Source organism: Eurypyga helias, unplaced genomic scaffold (assembly GCF_000690775.1).
Source record: "Eurypyga helias isolate BGI_N326 unplaced genomic scaffold, ASM69077v1 scaffold21255, whole genome shotgun sequence".
NCBI classification, from domain to species: domain Eukaryota; kingdom Metazoa; phylum Chordata; class Aves; order Eurypygiformes; family Eurypygidae; genus Eurypyga; species Eurypyga helias.
In genome coordinates, this window is record NW_010252405.1 from 19,483 (window position 1) to 35,828 (window position 16,346).

Genomic DNA, 16,346 nt, shown 5'->3' on the forward strand with positions numbered 1-16,346 from the left:
GTGGCTGAACGCCTCAAGCCGATGCCGTAATAATCTTGGTTGAGGAGAGGACTGACATCAGTCAGAACTCATCAAAAGGGCCTTCAAGAAGAAGCAAGCCAAAGACAGCTCTTTTATTTTATGATCACAAAGTTACGTGGCAAAAATCCTTCTGCTGTTTAAGACTGTCTAGATGATAGGTAAAAATGAAATAAAAGTGTGCATGCCTCAAATAAACGGGTATGCACTAGGCTTTAAACCTAGGCGCTTTCTCCATTTGATTTCCCTTCCTGAAGATGTCCAGCATGTCACTGGCTTTCATTTGGCTGCCATTGTACCTTGAGCTGATGATTCCAGAGAATTCTTAAGCGTGGATGTTTTATGCTACTGTCTTATGAGCTGCGCTGGGACTTGCATTGGGAAGATGCATTACATCCATGAGAGCTGTGCTCTCCAACAGCCCCCGTGGGACAGGAGATGGGCTGCTAACAATGCGAAGCATCCCAGTTATGCTTCTGCTGGTGTATTCTGGCAGATATGCCAGTATCCTTCCTCGGTGCCCATATGCAGGGAGTGCTTCACTCCCAAAGGGGCCTGTTCATGATGGGGAGGAAGAGCCCAAGAAGAGGCAGGTGGTGTGTACTCAGCCCTCTCCATTTCAGGAATCAGAAGAGGAAGCAGTTGTTACACAAGGGCAAATGCTTGATTTTTGAGTACACAAAGTAAAGCTCACAAATTCCCATTTTGATAGTCAAATAGTGTCGTTTTGATGTAGTGAAGATTGACAACTCTGGGCTGATCCGGACACTGGCAGTGTTTAGGCATCTGAGGGTAAAATTAACTTGTCTGCAAGGTACTGATTTAAATAAGAAGCCTTGCCCTACAGCCCACCAGTCCCCAAGAGGACTGGGAATAGCTTGATGAGAGGAGAGTGAGTGTTTTACCCTACCCTGGGAGTTTGTTATTGTGTTCAGCAATGGCAGGTGACCATAACAGGATGAGTTATGGTACCGTATACTAAAAATTTTAATTTCAGCTCCAGAAGTCAGGCTGAGATGGCAAAAATGAAGACTGTTTCCAAATAAAGCAAAAGAAAATGGGAAATAACGAACAGGTAACAGAGATTTTTTTTTTTGTAGAAAACATTTAATAATGTATTGTTAGGAATAATTACACTCTCACAAGCAAATTCTGTGTAAGTAAGATGCAGATTTTTCCATTAGCTGATTGAGTAGCTAATTATACATTCAAACAAGTCCTTGTACAGAGCAATGAGATTGTGAATTTTTCTTAAGAAATGCATAGTAGGAATGGTCATAATTTTCTCTCTAGTATAGAAATTACTCAATAAATACATTTATAAATACCATGGAAATCACAATAAATAAATACCAAACCCAGTGTCTTACAGATTCTGTAGGCTAGATTTTTCAAGTCAGAGGTTGCAGTCCACAGTCTAGCCACAGGCTGACTGTGGTTCAGGAAACTGTTGTTGACACAACATACTAGTGCACTCCAGGGGAGCAGGAGGAATTATCAGTTTGCTGGTGTAATAGCAAAATAGTAAGGCTTAGTGTAAATAAGCTGTGCTGTAAGTGCATTGCACTTAACTGGTTGTGTTTGGCTGAAGCGGCTGCCAAGGGTTCTTCATTTCCTTTAGCAAACCACTTTTCCTATTCAGTGTCTTCACTGTCAATGAACAGCGTGTCCCACAGACAACACTGACCATTTCAAAAGACTTTTTCTTAAATAGATGCAGTTAAATAAATCCATAAATAAATAAATAAATAAATAAAATAATCCATCATTAGCATAACAACACTGATGCAGGAGGTGGAAGGTGGTACACAGCCTGAATGATGCTTTTCCTGACTGTTTCTCTCAACGGAGGAGCAGGAGCCATTCCCAGATTTTTGCTGTCCTGGTGTTTCTTAGAGTGGCGAGTCAGAATTGAGTTGAGCCCTGTTAAGAGGTGAAGGAAGAGACTAATTTAAAAGGAGGTTCAAGAACGGTTATCATTGCTTAGCATTGCACAGTTAAGGATGAGTGCTCTGTTTCCAACTCAGTGTGCTATCTTGAGGCATAGAGAGAGTCAAGTTGAAGTTTTGAAAGCAATTATTGAAATCCCAGTGGGTGCGTGTCTGGTGCCCAGCCAGGAAACTTCTGCAGCATGAGTTTCTGCATTTACTCACATCAAGAAACTCATTAACTCACAAACATGAGTTATTAGCATATGCTGCTGTAAGTAAGGGGAAGATTAATTTTTTGAAGCCTCATTTTTCAAAGGAAGTCAAACACTTCTGTGTTCCTTCCTCTCCAGATGGAGTTGCCAGTACTCAAAGTTTTAGCTGTATCGGCTCGAACAAGGACCCTGCAGCAGAGTCAGAAAGACTAAGACTAATTCTATAATTAAGCAGAAAGTTTCCTTGGTTTTAAATCTGATAAAACGGAAAGTATCACTAAGAAATCCTACAAATTGGCTTTTCTGGGAGGTTTCTCTTTAACTGAGAGGGAATGGGACTTACTTGGCCAAAATTGCCTTTACGATCAGCTGTACCCAGGGAGCAGTGGGCTCCAAGCACACCTCTCTGCCATCCTTCAGTGTAGCTCTGCAAAACAGGGAATAAAGAAAAGTTAGGAAACTGCTACATGGATTTGTTTTGCTCACAGAATATCATATTGCATTTTTAGATTAGTTAGTATAAATTCATCCCAACTGCTCTAGGTTAGACTTGGGCATTTTTCCATGTGTTCCACAACTGAGCAGACTAAAACCATCCAGAGGCTGTGTGAGTCTGGGGGCTCGCTCTCAAAGCAGTCACACATTGCCCAAAGTCTTTCTCAATATGTGTGGGTACTTGGTTTGAATTTGTTTACATTGGTAAAGCTGTCTTACACAACGACTGAAACCTTCAGTGTTGAAAAGGTGTTTCATCTGTGTAAGGATTTCAAAATTTTAGTCCCTCCTCCATGCTATTCAAGAACAGATCAGTTTCATTGTTTCCTTAAATCTGCTGGTGGGAACTTAATTTTTCTCTCTGAGATGGACACCGACTGTTTTAATGGGACTTTTGCCTGCCTAATAAATGCAGGATTTAAACTGCATTATTACCTCATTTGTTAAGAATGAGCCAATCCTTGAAATTAAGGTTCTACCACCAGAAGTATTTAATATGTCCCACGACAGGTAAATAATGATCAGTTCAGGAATGCGTAAGGTCGTAGAGACAATGACAAATATGGTGTATTATTAAAAACCATCTCGCGTTTAAGCATCGGTTAATCCGACCGGCAGAGTATAGGTGAAGAAGAGGGAGGCTCTTGCAGCCCTACTTACATGATTTCAACGTTCTTGCAGTGAGGGCCGCTCTGTGTCAGCTTCACATCTTGAATGGATTTAGGAGGGATGAACTTGGAGTGAGTGGCTATGCACTGGCACCGGAGCTCGGTTCCCATCCTTGCCAGGGCCTTACCTGTGAGCAGAAAAGGAAGATCATGGTTTAAGGGGCGGTCTTACCATCTCTGTATCAGACATAAAGCACGACTGCTTTATTTTAACAAGATTCACAATTCAAATATTGCCTTTGTCCAAGCTGCCTAAATCCTCACGGTATACAGGTAAGTTGCATATTTGTTTCAGAGGAGCTGATGCCCAAGTACTTTTAAAACTAAATTAACACATCTTTTGAAAATAAGCCCACGTATTTCATGGTTACTTGTACTGACCACACTGTACAGTTAGTTGCATCATTTTAATATCTGGCGTGACAAACTGGCAACTGTACAGCAGACAGAGCCCTAGATATTTTCATTAAATGGAGGCTTGTCCATGCTTATATGTTCATATTTTTCATTCCCTGTTCCCAGCTGTATATGATTTGCGTGAGGCAGTATGATCGTTAAGTAATAAATACGAGATCATAAATTCTTCTTTGTGTGGGAAGGGAAACATTCAAACGCTTAAGAAGAAGATCCTCTCTCAAGCTGCATACGCTTCAAGAGAAACATAGAAACAAAGCCAATTTAAGTTGCATCCTTAGAATTTTTCCCACCAGATGTCAGTAACTCTGCAATACAAGGGCTACATGGTACGTTTCTGACTGCAGAGAAGTTGCTGAAGATCTCTCAAAATAGACAAATTTGCTGAAATTAATATAACGCTACCTCTCTGCAAGGATGAGCATCTTGGTAGATGCCCAGACAGTACTGAAGCCGTGGGGATCTTGAGGAGAGGAATTACTTACCTTGAGACATAGCCGCTGAAATCAGGAAAAGAGCCAGGACAGCCACGAGTTTGCCGTTCATGATTAGAAGGGAGGTTTTTGCTGGACTGTCTTGCTCGGGTTCTGTGGAGCAGTGAGCTCTCTTGTCTGGAGGATTGCTGATGGCTGGTCTGAGCGATTCATCTGGCTTATATACAGGTTTTGCCCAGCATGTGTGCTCTGCTAGCGCTTGGATTACGTGAGAGGAATTTCCCAGATGCAGTAAAAATGAGTCACATGACTGTTGTGAAACGCCTTCCTAGATGACGAGGAATTATTCTGCTGTGAATGATAGAATGTATTAATTCATTAAAATATGTAAATAATAGCCATGCATTTGGATTTCTTTTGTAGATTTGTATAAATTCTGTGCTTTTTCTAATGCATCCCCTTATTTAGTAATACAGCTTTGTGATGGTGTCAGTTATGCTTTTGCTAGAACTTTTTATTCTTTTCCTCAGGGTAATAACAGGGTAGGGATGCCAGATCCAGACCTGAGACATTTAATTTCTTATCTCTGTTTATGGTGATAGCATCTTCTTATCTGATTTGAAGCCACTGATGTGGAAATTGGACAGTGCTGAAATCACTGAAAAGCTTTTTCGCTGGGGTTAGGGCTTTACCTCAGCATTATTTTGATGTTAGTGATTTTAATTTTGTATTATTTTATTTTTTTCTTTTTAAGTGTCATCTTTCCAATTAAATTAATTTCTAACACTATGTGTTCAGTAAAGGAATTGAGGGTGCAGTATTCAAAGCTTCCTGTGGGAAGCAGATACTAAATTCTGAACGGCTTTGAAAATCATGCCTGCATTTCTCATGTCACACATGTTAATGGATAATAAACAGAGGAAGCTTTGTATGCAGACTGGATAGCATGACGTGCTGAACGCAACTGCTTGTTTTGTTTCTAAATTAGATACTTTTAATAAGTCTTCTCTGCAGTCTTTTTCAGTGACTGTAACCCTGGGTCTTAGCAAAGTGAAATAACCTTAAGTGTTATGGCACTGCTATAGCCATTTCTGTGAAAGGACCTTGTTGCATGAATGTTGAGTGTTTATTTGCTGTGGCTGGTAGAGATATTACCTTGCAAGGGAGACAATCTCAAGGGAAGACTCTAGCTCAAATGCTGATCTGCTTAAATGAAGATTTGTTTTTTTAACCCCTCTGCGGTGTGTATGATTAGGAGAAGCCATTCTGTTTCAGTGCCCTAAAAACGTTGTCCTTTTGATCATGATGAGTTTTGCTACTTGTCATCTCCAACCACAGAGCTTCATGTTTCCGTGATCTGTGGATTTACAGAGGTTCTTCTACCTAGCTCTGAGGAGTTTGTAGAAAGTCAATTTATCTTTACCATGTAAAGCATTATAATTTATTTCAACAAAAATCTAATAGTTTGCTCATAATTTATTACGGTTTACTGTGTAGCATTTGTCATTAACTTACTTGATAAAAGGAATTTTGTGATTGAAATTAGCTGTTTCCCATCACTATGTCTGCTGGCCCAAGAAAACATATAGCCAAGTTTGTCTCTCCTACCTCTTACTTGTTGAGTCAACGTAAGATACTGATTCTGAGTCCTAATGGTGCTTCTCCTTAGCTGTATGACTTAAGGAGCTTTACTGAAAAGTACATTTAGTCCTCTGATGGCGTGATTTTACCAGGTACTGAAGGTTGTGATTTATTGTTGATGTTGCATTACACTGTATATGTTATTATAAATTAACAGAGCATTTTCACTGGTGTCAGATTGTAGATGTCGGAGCTTCAGCCAGTGTACTTGCCATGAGGTGTGGCTGCTTCTTTTCTTTTGGGTACTCTTTTTCTACCTGTGTCTCTGCATATGTGTGCGCACACAGAGGGTAATTAAAGTTTGAAAGGGATCACACTTCTTAGTTCCTATTTGCTGCTTTATTATCTAATCTTGGTGTGCGCTGAAATGTCTTTAATGTCCAAGGCAGATAAGGAAAATTCCCCCTCAAATCCCCGAGTAAAACCAATGACAGCTTGTCCTCCTTACCACTGGACTCTGCTATTTCCTGAGTGCGGCAGCGGCAGATCTCAGAAATCCCCGGGTCAAAAGTGAAGCCAAGAGGCTGCTCCACCTATGTGAATAACCCTGCCCCTGAGCTAAGTAAATATCTGTGTAAAAGAGCAGGATGTTTGTAGCGAAGTAAGAATCCACTATGTTTTCTGAGGGCTAAGGCATCTTCTCTGCCTCCTTTTTTTTTCTGATGTGACAGTTTCATCAGGACTGTGTGAAGGAGATGTGATAGAGACAATAGTGGCATAAACCCGTTGAGACATGAGATCAAGCCCAAAAGCCAGGCACTCCTAACCCGTGTTCCTGGGAGTGCTGTGAAAAGAGCAGGATGTTTGTAGCGAAGTAAGAATCCACTATGTTTTCTGAGGGCTAAGGCATGTCCTCTGCCTCCTTTTTTTTTTCTGATGTGACACAGTTTCATCAGGACTGTGTGAAGGAGATGTAATAGAGACAATAGTGGCATAAACCCGTTGAGACATGAGATCAAGCCCAAAAGCCAGGCACTCCTAACCCGTGTTCCTGGGAGTGCTGTGCTTCGCCCAAGTTCTCCCTACATCCCTTCAACACTTCATCCAGGATCTCGTCCCAGCCTCTGCCTGTGGCAAGTCCAAATCCATTATCTGATTTTGGCAGCGTGCGTTTTCCTGACAGCCATCAGAGATGACATGTCCAAGCGGAATCGCTGCTCCTTTTGAAGGATAACGTCACTGAGTGAGCTGATACCGCCGCAAGCGGACCTTCCATGCTCAACCCTGTTAAAAACACGCTTGTAACGAACAAAACAGCGGTTATGCAATATCCCGGTTACTGAAACACTGCTGAAAAGGGAAGTAAATCTCTCCCTTGCCTGTGTTTTAAGGCAGGGTATAGGATGTGCTCTCCATGCTGCAGGATGGAAACCAGTGGTTTTTCTTTTTCATGACTCATTGCCTTGTGTAATGAACATAGAAGTTAAAAGGGAATCTTATGAGATCTTGACTGGGATCGTTCAGAGTCCTTGCATGTAGCAAAGGATACCCAAACACAAAGGGCACAGTGAGGGGGATTCATGTATAGTCTGGTGACCATCATGAAGGATGGGGGAGAGTCCCCTAGTGATCTGCATCACCCCAGTTCCAGAGGAGTCAGCCTCTGGGCTGATAAAGTTACTCTGTCTAAGAAAATTAAGGTTCTGACTTGTTTTAGACAAATTCAAACCTCTTACTTGAGAAGTAGTGCACACAAGGCCATGAAGGCTCAGGAGACAAAGCTTTCAATGAAAGGAGGGTTCAGCCTGTGCAAGGTGAACACTGTCAACTCCTGTCTCCTCTGCATTCTCTCTACCAGCCTGCTTTTGTTCCCCAGGGAAAAGATCCCATCTGTCCTCTGAAGCCACCTCCTTTTCCTTACAAAGGGCTTGGTATTCACCTGCCATTCCACTTCACCTGCAGAGAGCAGAAGGGGCAAACACAGAGGCTGGGAAATAATCGCTTCCGCTGCTCAGAAATTCGGCACAGCGTTGTGCAAACACTTGTGGAAGTTTACAGTGAGGCAAAGAGGAGGGAGCAGATACTTAAAAAGCAGAACGTCTCCTAAACATCTGGGTTTTGACTTGCCATTTGAGGAAGTATAGTAAAGAAAGGAGAAAAGCTTAGGTCAGTTTATTAATTTTTTGCAAACTTAAGTGTCTAAATATAGCTGGTTATGTACCCTTAGTCAGATCACGGTAAGTGCTGGACTTTCCTGAATCCCTCTGGAATCACACAATAGCAGTACAGCTTTTTAGTTGATCTGCCTTTTAATTTAGCCATTTATGACAGTATAAGTATGTATTCATGTGACCACATATTTATTTATGATATATGTTTCAGTTCCTCTTGAAAACAGTCAACTCTGTATTGTAGCTTTCAGTTGAAAAATTGATGTGGGTTAAATGAAATGGTTCATTTGATCCCATTCAATATGAAGAGTCATTGACAATATTAATGTAAGGCATCTAGTAATACTAGAAAATGATACATTAATATTCATTATAATATTTACCTAAAACATTAGCAAATGTTACAAATATTCATATTGAAAATAAATGCAATCTATTGGTATTAACAGTGTAGATACTAAGTCCAACTAGAGAATCGTTAGGGAGCATTAGCTGGGGTTTTACCTGCTCTATGAAGGCTGCGTTTATTGCCTTAGTTAAATTTCCCTTTCATGAGTTTGGCAGGAAGCTTTGTCTGACTGAGTAAACAAGATATGGAAGTGGTGTGAGGAAACACATGGTGAATTTTAAGAAGTTCGTGCTGGGAACTTTTGATTAAATTAGAAGTGGTCAGTAGACATAATATACGTCATGCATTCATCTCTTGAGTTTTAAAGTGTCGCTTGCTGTCATCTTACTGTCTGCTCAAGCTACAGCCAGTGCAGCTGGCCAAATGTTAGCCTGAACCCTTCCTGCAGTGCAGTCGTAGCAGGGTATGCACAGAGATGGAGAGCTTCTCTGTAGCGCTCAGGTGAACGTAGGTAGATAGCCTGCCTATGGAAGTGCAGAAATATAGACAACTGAATCTTGAATAAAAATATATTGTTTAGTATTATATATGAGATCTGTTTTGCATGAAAGCTCTTACATATAAACCTGCTGATCCATTGGATTTCAAGCTACTGGACAGGTAGAATCTTACTGTTTGCCAAAGCTTGGTGGGGCAGCAGTGGGAAGGAACAACCCATGTGTTTAGTCAGCTTACAAATTCAGATTGGAATCCAGAGTTGCTGTGGTTGGGGGTTCCAGTGGAGGTCAGTCCCTATCAAGAATGAGACTGTCCTGAGAGTTTCCTACACGTCTGGTTGCAGGCTGATGTTCTGCCTAGCCTGAGGGTGCCCCCATGCCCCACTCTCCCACCCTGGGGCTCATAAGATCAGACTCCATGAGGCAGTCATGGTGGTTTTGCCTGCAGTCCTCCATTGCTCTGACCACCTCTCTCTGGTCTGGTGATTGATGCTAGAATCTGCACTTCAGCGCTTTCTATCCTCAGAAACTAGATTTATATTGCCAGACATCAATGACATGTAACAAATCATTAAGAAAAAACTTAATCTTTAACATCCTTTCTGACTCTGTAAAGAAATTAAGAATAAATGCAGTGGGAATTAACACATTAAACCAATGTTTAGTCTTATAAACAGTCTCCTGGACCCTTGAGCAGTAACATTTAGCATAATAAATATATAAGCTGCAAAATCCTTTTGCAAAGCAAAATATGTGGTCTATTACTGTAACAGGTAGAACTAACATGAGAGAAAAAAAATTGCAAAATATGTCCAGTATATTAAAATAAATATTGAGTCTTTTTCTTCAGAAATATGTCTTCTAAATCTTTTGCAAAGCAAAATGTGTGGGCTATTATTGTAACAGGTAGAACTAACGTGAGAGAAAAAATATTGCAAAATATGTCCCATTATATTAAAATAAATATTGGGTCATTTTCTTCAGAAATATGTCTTCTAAAGCCCCCTCTGTATATACGTGTCTGGGCCTGCATCTTCCTATCTGTAAGTGAAACCCCTTTCTGTGTATATGTGTCTCGGCCTGCATCTTCCTATCTGTAAGTGGAAATTACGGCACAATAAATATCACTTCAGAAATAACACAGATAACTTAGTATCTCTAATGTTAGCTGCATCCTTCTGAAACTGGGCTTGTTCAGCCTGGAGAAGAGGAGGCTCCGAGGAGACCTCATTGCAGCTTTCCAGTATCTGAAGGGGGCCTACAAGGGTGCTGCGAGAGGACTTTTTACAAGAACCTGTAGTGACAGGACAAGGGGTAACGGGTACAAATTGAAATCAGGAAGGTTTAGATTAGATATCAGGAAGAAATTCTTCACAGAGAAGGTGGTGAGGCACTGGCACAGGTTGCCCAGAGAAGCTGTGGATGCCCCATCCTGGAAGTGTCCAAGTCCAGGCTGGATGAGGCTTTGAGCAACCTGGTCTAGTGGAAGGTGTCCCTGCCCATGGCAGGGGGGTTGGAACTGGATGGTCTTTAAGGTCCCTTCCAACCCAAACCATTCTATGATTCTATGATTCTATGAAAGCCGTTAACTCATAGTCTTTAGGCTACCCCAAGGCTGGTAGTGACTTTGGACTGTTGATGAGACACAGTGAAGCACCCCGCAGGAGGCAGTTTATGTGTTAGTCCATGCTTACTTGCTTGCAGCCGTGCTGCAGGTACACCTGGTCACATACTCTTTAGCTGAAGTTGCTTATAAACACCCTTCATTTCTTCAGTCAATCACATTTTAATCAGCATTCACCATTCCACTGAGTGGCATGTCTCATAGGTCATTTTAAAGATGTGCCACCAGAAAAAATTATTATCTGGCTGCTCGTAGAAAATGAAGTCATCTTTGGTTTTTGTAGAGCACATTGCTACAGCTGTCAGGGGCTACAGCAGCTCTGCCGCTTCCCGAAAAATAGTTCTTTCATGGAGAAGTGGGGTTGAATTCACTTCTCTTATGGCCACCCCGAGGTATCTCGCTTTTGAAAGAGATTTGGTTTGCTTCGTCACTTCTTGTATGGAGCATTTGTTCATCTTGGTTGTGCTACCACAAGCTTTCCAATTTCCACTCTGTCCTCTTGAAGGTGGGAGTCAGAGGCTGCACAGTGCTCTGCGTGGGGCTGAATCTCACACCTACATGGTGGCATAGCAAATTTCAGTAGTTCTTATTCATGCCCTAGTAACTTCTAATTGTGATATTTGGATGGGTTGGGTTTCTGGGTTTTTTTTGCTTTAGTTCTGAAGGGTTTTTTCACTGCTAAGCCCTGATGTGATATTCCTATTGCACAAGTTAACGTAGTCCCAAGATCCCTATCCTATGTGCTAATGGGCAGCCTAGAATGTCTCATTTTTATATTAGCTTTGTAATGTTTTCCTATGTCAATCACCGTGACTACTTCCTGCAGTGAATTTCACCGGGTAGTTTATTGTCTAATCAATGTGTCTCCTAAGGTCTGTCTGCAGTTCTCTGTAGTTGAGCCTGGTCTTTACTGCTCTACCTTTAGCATCATCAGAATACTTCAGCTCGTAGCAAATGACCTTCCCAGACCACTTGTGGATATGCCAAACCAAATAGGACCCCACACAAGCTGGTGTAGGAGTCCATGGGTGACGTCCCTTTACCCAAAAAAGCCGACCTTTTCATTCTGTCCATCATTTCTTTGTATTCACCTGTTATGTATCCATTTCCAAGGCCTCTTTCTTAGTCTCATTATTTCTGAGGTTTGGTGAGGGTTGTGAGAGGATTTCAGAAGGACAGATGGACTATCTGAGGCTTGTCACCTTCAAAGAACTCTAACAAGAGTGTGAAAGAAGACCTCCTTCAAAGCTACAGACTCTTCCTTATTATATGTTTATTCATGTGTTTACTAATTGCATCCTTTCCATTTCTACTCCAAGTTAAGGCTGTTTAAGGGTAACTAATTTCTTCTTGTTTATTCTTGTCCTTACAACACTAAAACACATTCATTAAGCTTGAACTCCTTTTTCCATCACAAAGTTTTCAAGACAGACACAGCAAAGGAAACAAGTGGAATCAGCAACCATCTCAGGAGAAAAAAACCCCAAATGTAGTAATGTAGGAGGAGGAGGGTCTGTTCCTTGATGTTCTCATGAGTAAGTGTTTCATTTCAGGTCCTTGAAAAACTCCAAGGTGTATTTTTTGGTGAATTTTCTTTGATAGGTGGTTCAGTATTGTTTCTGGCCCTGTAATTAGATGAGGTATAAAGTGAATTCAGAAATTTATTAGTGAAACAATTAGCATTAATTCAAGCTGCAGGGAGAGCAGTAGGTGCTCAAAAGTTGTCAATGACATATTTTTATTGCATCAGCCAATTGATGTATGTTGAAAGACAAAAAATTCCTGTGTTTACACAGGTACTGCTCCAGCAGAAAGGACTTCCATATGTCTGTGTCCAAGCTGTGTGAAGGAGGGACATGATTGTCTCCAGAAAGCTAATACGCTTAGAAATGCCAGCTGTATGCCTGAATTATACCCAGAAAGAGGAGGTGAGTCTTTTAGAGCTTGATTTTTGGAAGTGTCAAATGCGCTCCCAGACTATATGGATGTTTAGGTGCATCACGCCTGTGGCCTTTTGGGTGGCTGACCACACAGGGAAGGTATCAAAACCCGGAAACTATTTTAATCCTCAGGCATTTAGAAATATTGATTTAGAGACAACGGTTGAATTACTAATGCCTGAAGAGAGTGAATATTTTCCTGCCAAGAAATTAATATATGCCTTCTAAAACCAGTTTTCAGCTGAAGCTGTTCTAGTAAAGAAAACAACTTACCTGGCCAATATAGCCTTTACAGTGAGCCGGACCCAGGGAGCAGAAGGTTCCAAACACACTCGTCTGCCATCTTTCAGTGTAACTCTGCCAAGAATGAGACGAGTTAAGGCTAGGTGGGTCCCCTCCCCTCTCCTGATGTTTTGAAATTTGTCTTAGCTGTTCGTCAATTAACTAACTGAAGGACAAGGTACAAACTTTTGTTTATTGAACTTGTTTGATATTTCCCAGATAGCATTTTGGGGAGAACTAGGGAAAAATTATTTTCCTATACTTTTTCTATAGTTGGGCATTTAAGTTTGTGTTTTGTTTTGTTTTGTTTTTTTTTTTAAATAAATTGTATCAATATAAGTGCTTATGATGCAATCATTTTAATGAGACTGATGATTTTTTTATTTGGTTTCTGTTCTCTATCTGGTCATAGTTTAGCAGGTCTTTCAGTAACTTAATTATCTTGGAAACTTCAGTGTTTTTTAATGAAACCTGGCTAACATTACCAATTACTTGTGATGCAGAACTGGATGACATGCAATGCTGCACAGAGGATATGTTCGTACAAGTTTTATTTGCTTGTGAAAGCATGAAAACCTGAAATCTCCCTTGAGATTGACCCAATTTATGTGAGTGGTTTCTGATGTGATTTTAAATGAAGCTCACCATATCTTTTACTTCGTACTCACAATTTATGATCCACCCTCCTGGCACAGGAAATCACTCAATATACAATTCTGACATAATTCATGGAGTCTCAAACTTTGCCACATGCAAACACAGGTGGTAGAAATTGTTTCAATTCGTGTCAATGGGAACAAGATTGTAACTTCAATTGTTTCTTCATTGTCTAAATTGTTAATCGTGCCCTGAATGTGGGGATTTAATTCTCTCCTCTCTGATACTCATAATTAAGATACTAGCTTAGAGGGACGGACTTTTAAAATACTTTCTGGAAGTGGCTTGCAAGTTTTGCAGAAAATTAGCTCATGCCTTTGGATAGAAGGTCTAAAACCTTATACTTAGTGTCTAAAAGGCTTTGAAAGGGGTGTATAATTCCACCCATAGTAAGTAAGTAGGGTGTGAAATATCAAGTCACTTCCTCCTACTGAAAGCACGATGCTATTTTGTAAAAATGCTCACATGATTTCCTCTTTTTTGCAGCGAGGTCCGCGCACGCTTAATCTCACGTTCTTAATAGCCTTGGGAGGGATGAACTTGGAGTGAGTGCTTATGCACAGGCATTGGGAGCCCTTTTCCTCTGTCTTTGCCAGGGCCTTACCTGTAGAACAAAAGTAAGTTATGTCTCAGTAAATGAACAGTCTCATTATTTGCTCCTTTGAAGCAGAGAGTATTCCCTTCTGTCAGCCTTATTCTTGTTACTCAGACACGCTGACTTGCTGAAGGCTTTGAGATAAAATTAACTGCACCTGTGCAACAGCATGTTGGTATGCAGATGCAGTTAAACTTCTCTCTCTGCCTGAACATACTTAGATGTTTTCACAGTGCATTTGTGCCTGGCCAGATCCTGCGCCTAAATTGCACTTGAACAAAGCAAATTAACATCATTAACTATGTCCACATATTGTTTACTAGTTTCTGCTCGTGTTCTTTATTCTGTTCTGCAAATTGTGTAGTTCTTGCTTTCAGGAAGCACTGTCATCAACCTGTCTACCAAGAATAAAAGTACAAATAGGAAAAAGTTGTCATTTAAAGAGATGTATGGACATGTTTGGAAATAAGGTCCTGTCTTATTATGACACAGGAGTAAAGTGGTTCCCTGACAGAAGCATAGTTTACTCCCAGAAACCACTCCAGCATCCTAACAGATGCAAATACAAATGATACTTTTTATTTCTGAAAGACAATTTATGGAAGATGCACATCTTGCAAGAAGTCAACATTAACATAGCACAAGCCCGCTTGCATTTGCCTATGTATATTTATTGATTGGTTATGTGAGTTTTCAGAAATCATTTTCTTACCTTCTGACCCTGCTGTTAAGACCAGATAGAGAACCACAGCAACAGCAACAGATTTGCCATCCATCGCTGTGCAGAAGTTTTCTTCTTGGCAGACGCCCTGCTCTGGTTCTATTTCACACCAGGGTTTATGTTGGAAAGGTGCACTCCCAGCAGCTGAAGTGCTGAACAAGTGTGCTCCAGCACAGCGTGGGGGTTCTGTACACACAGGTTTCCTAATACGTGAGAATGTTGCATAAGAAATCCGGATCTCTGCACGCTCCATTCAGTGGCACTTCAGAATGCCCTAACTTACTTCTGCTGCTGTATATTGTTAATTATTTCTTTAAATTGCGCTTGCTATCCATCACTTGCTCTTTGCGCTTCTCCATGGGATACTAGTTTTAAGCAACAATGCTGAGCTTGCACTTCAAATCAATACAGGATTACCAGGGATCCCCCCCCCGCCCCCCAAAATAAAGAAACTTTTTTCCGCTCTCTGAATATAGAATTTCTGTGCAGCTCTTTGCATTGACTTTAAATGCCTTATGCAAAAACTCTTACCCAACATGCTTACGGGAAGTTTTCATCCCAATCTTATGGACTGTATGTTGGTGTGACTCTAATGAAGTTATGTAGCTGCTGTCTTAGGAAAACAAGCCCTCACTAGTTTCTGTTGTTTTCTGGAAGGATTTTGTCATTATCCGTTTGGCTAAAGGGATTTAGAAGCTTCATTCTGTACTGAAAAGCTTCTCTAGTCATTGAACATGAGATGATGAGCTTAAAATGACTGAGGCAGTGTCACCTAAGTCACTTAAACTCTTGTGAAAATTTCATTTGTTCAGAATAGAAAAGAGAAAGTACCTGACAATGAGTTGTAATAACACCTGGTTAAAACAAGCACTTAGGAAGTTGTTTTTCTTTCTAACATCATGCATCTAGAATAAACAGAGGTGTTTAAACCAGAAGATAAACACACATTGTTAAGTGAAATCTCAAGTATTCCTTAGGAATCCATTTCTAGAGTATGTATGGCTAAGTCATTGGGATACTGGAAATTCTTTTTTTTGTGAGGTAAAAAAAAGGTGGTCTCAAGGAAAGAAACTGGAGCAAATTGTGGTCTGAAAAAATATGTTGTCTGTGTGAATTTCAGCACTTTACTAAAATTAAGAAAGCAATTGGGTTTTTAGAAGAAGGAGCCTGCCAAATGAGAGCCTTGGTATTGTATGTAGGAGAGATGGCTTTTGCTCACTGGGGAGCAGGACAACACTTTGGGTATGTATCTAAGATTGTTAACGAATTCATAACTGGTTTAATTGTTAAGTGCCTCGACGTAAAAGTAATTTGCCAGGAGGGTTAGTAATTTCATGGAATACGAGTTCACCTTTGGAGAGGCAATATTAGCAATGCAGAGACAACCCAGAAGAGCTCACATTTGGCAGAGGTAGTCATCAAGTCAGAAGAGCTGCAGTGATTCTCTGAGCACCCTCTGAGAGCGCTGAGGCACATTTTGGAAGCGTGAGGGTTGTTGTTGTGTTCCTCAGAAAGGTAACTTGTGAGTGCACACAGAAAAAAAAATGCAATATTTTATCATTTCTTGCCAGCCTCTGCATCATGTCTCACCGATGAGTGATTACCGATGGAGAAAGAAGGGATAAGCTTCAGCTGGAGTGCAGCTGCCCTGCCTGGGGTCCTGGGAGCACAGCCATTGCTGATGTTTGGGACAGAAGAATTTATGAGAAGAGCCCTTCCTTGTCTGAGGTTCAGCTGCCAGTAACTTGACTGGGATT

The 16,346-nt window shown here is 40.9% G+C and overlaps 2 protein-coding genes across 2 annotated transcripts; both read right to left on the reverse strand.

Moving 5' to 3' along the window:
* Positions 1-1,725: 1,725 nt before the first annotated feature.
* Positions 1,726-4,341, reverse strand: LOC104510207 (interleukin-8). The gene is made up of 4 exons (XM_010152378.1): positions 4,224-4,341; positions 3,317-3,452; positions 2,505-2,588; positions 1,726-1,941 (listed from the first exon to the last, which is right to left on the reverse strand). Exons 1-4 carry the CDS (start codon positions 4,282-4,284, stop codon positions 1,911-1,913), a joined length of 312 nt encoding a protein of 103 aa, XP_010150680.1. The 5' UTR covers positions 4,285-4,341; the 3' UTR covers positions 1,726-1,910.
* A 7,602-nt stretch (positions 4,342-11,943) lies between these two features.
* Positions 11,944-14,644, reverse strand: LOC104510209 (interleukin-8-like). Its single transcript, XM_010152380.1, has 4 exons — positions 14,581-14,644; positions 13,739-13,877; positions 12,608-12,691; positions 11,944-12,019 (listed from the first exon to the last, which is right to left on the reverse strand). The coding sequence occupies exons 1-4, from the start codon at positions 14,642-14,644 to the stop codon at positions 11,944-11,946; spliced, it is 363 nt and encodes a 120-aa protein (XP_010150682.1).
* Positions 14,645-16,346: the final 1,702 nt, after the last annotated feature.

Coding starts and splice junctions, on each gene's coding strand:
- LOC104510207 (XM_010152378.1), bottom strand. CDS start 4,284: ATGAACGGCAAACTCGTGGCTGTCCTGGCTCTTTTCCTGATTTCAGCG. Junction 2,589..3,316: donor TGCAAGAACGTTGAAATCAT/GTAAGTAGGGCT, acceptor CCTGTTTTGCAG/AGCTACACTGAAGGATGGCA. Junction 1,942..2,504: donor GTAAAGGCAATTTTGGCCAA/GTAAGTCCCATT, acceptor ACCTCTTAACAG/GGCTCAACTCAATTCTGACT.
- LOC104510209 (XM_010152380.1), bottom strand. CDS start 14,644: ATGGATGGCAAATCTGTTGCTGTTGCTGTGGTTCTCTATCTGGTCTTA. Junction 13,878..14,580: donor CTTAACAGCAGGGTCAGAAG/GTAAGAAAATGA, acceptor TTTGTTCTACAG/GTAAGGCCCTGGCAAAGACA. Junction 12,692..13,738: donor TGCAAAAAAGAGGAAATCAT/GTGAGCATTTTT, acceptor CATTCTTGGCAG/AGTTACACTGAAAGATGGCA.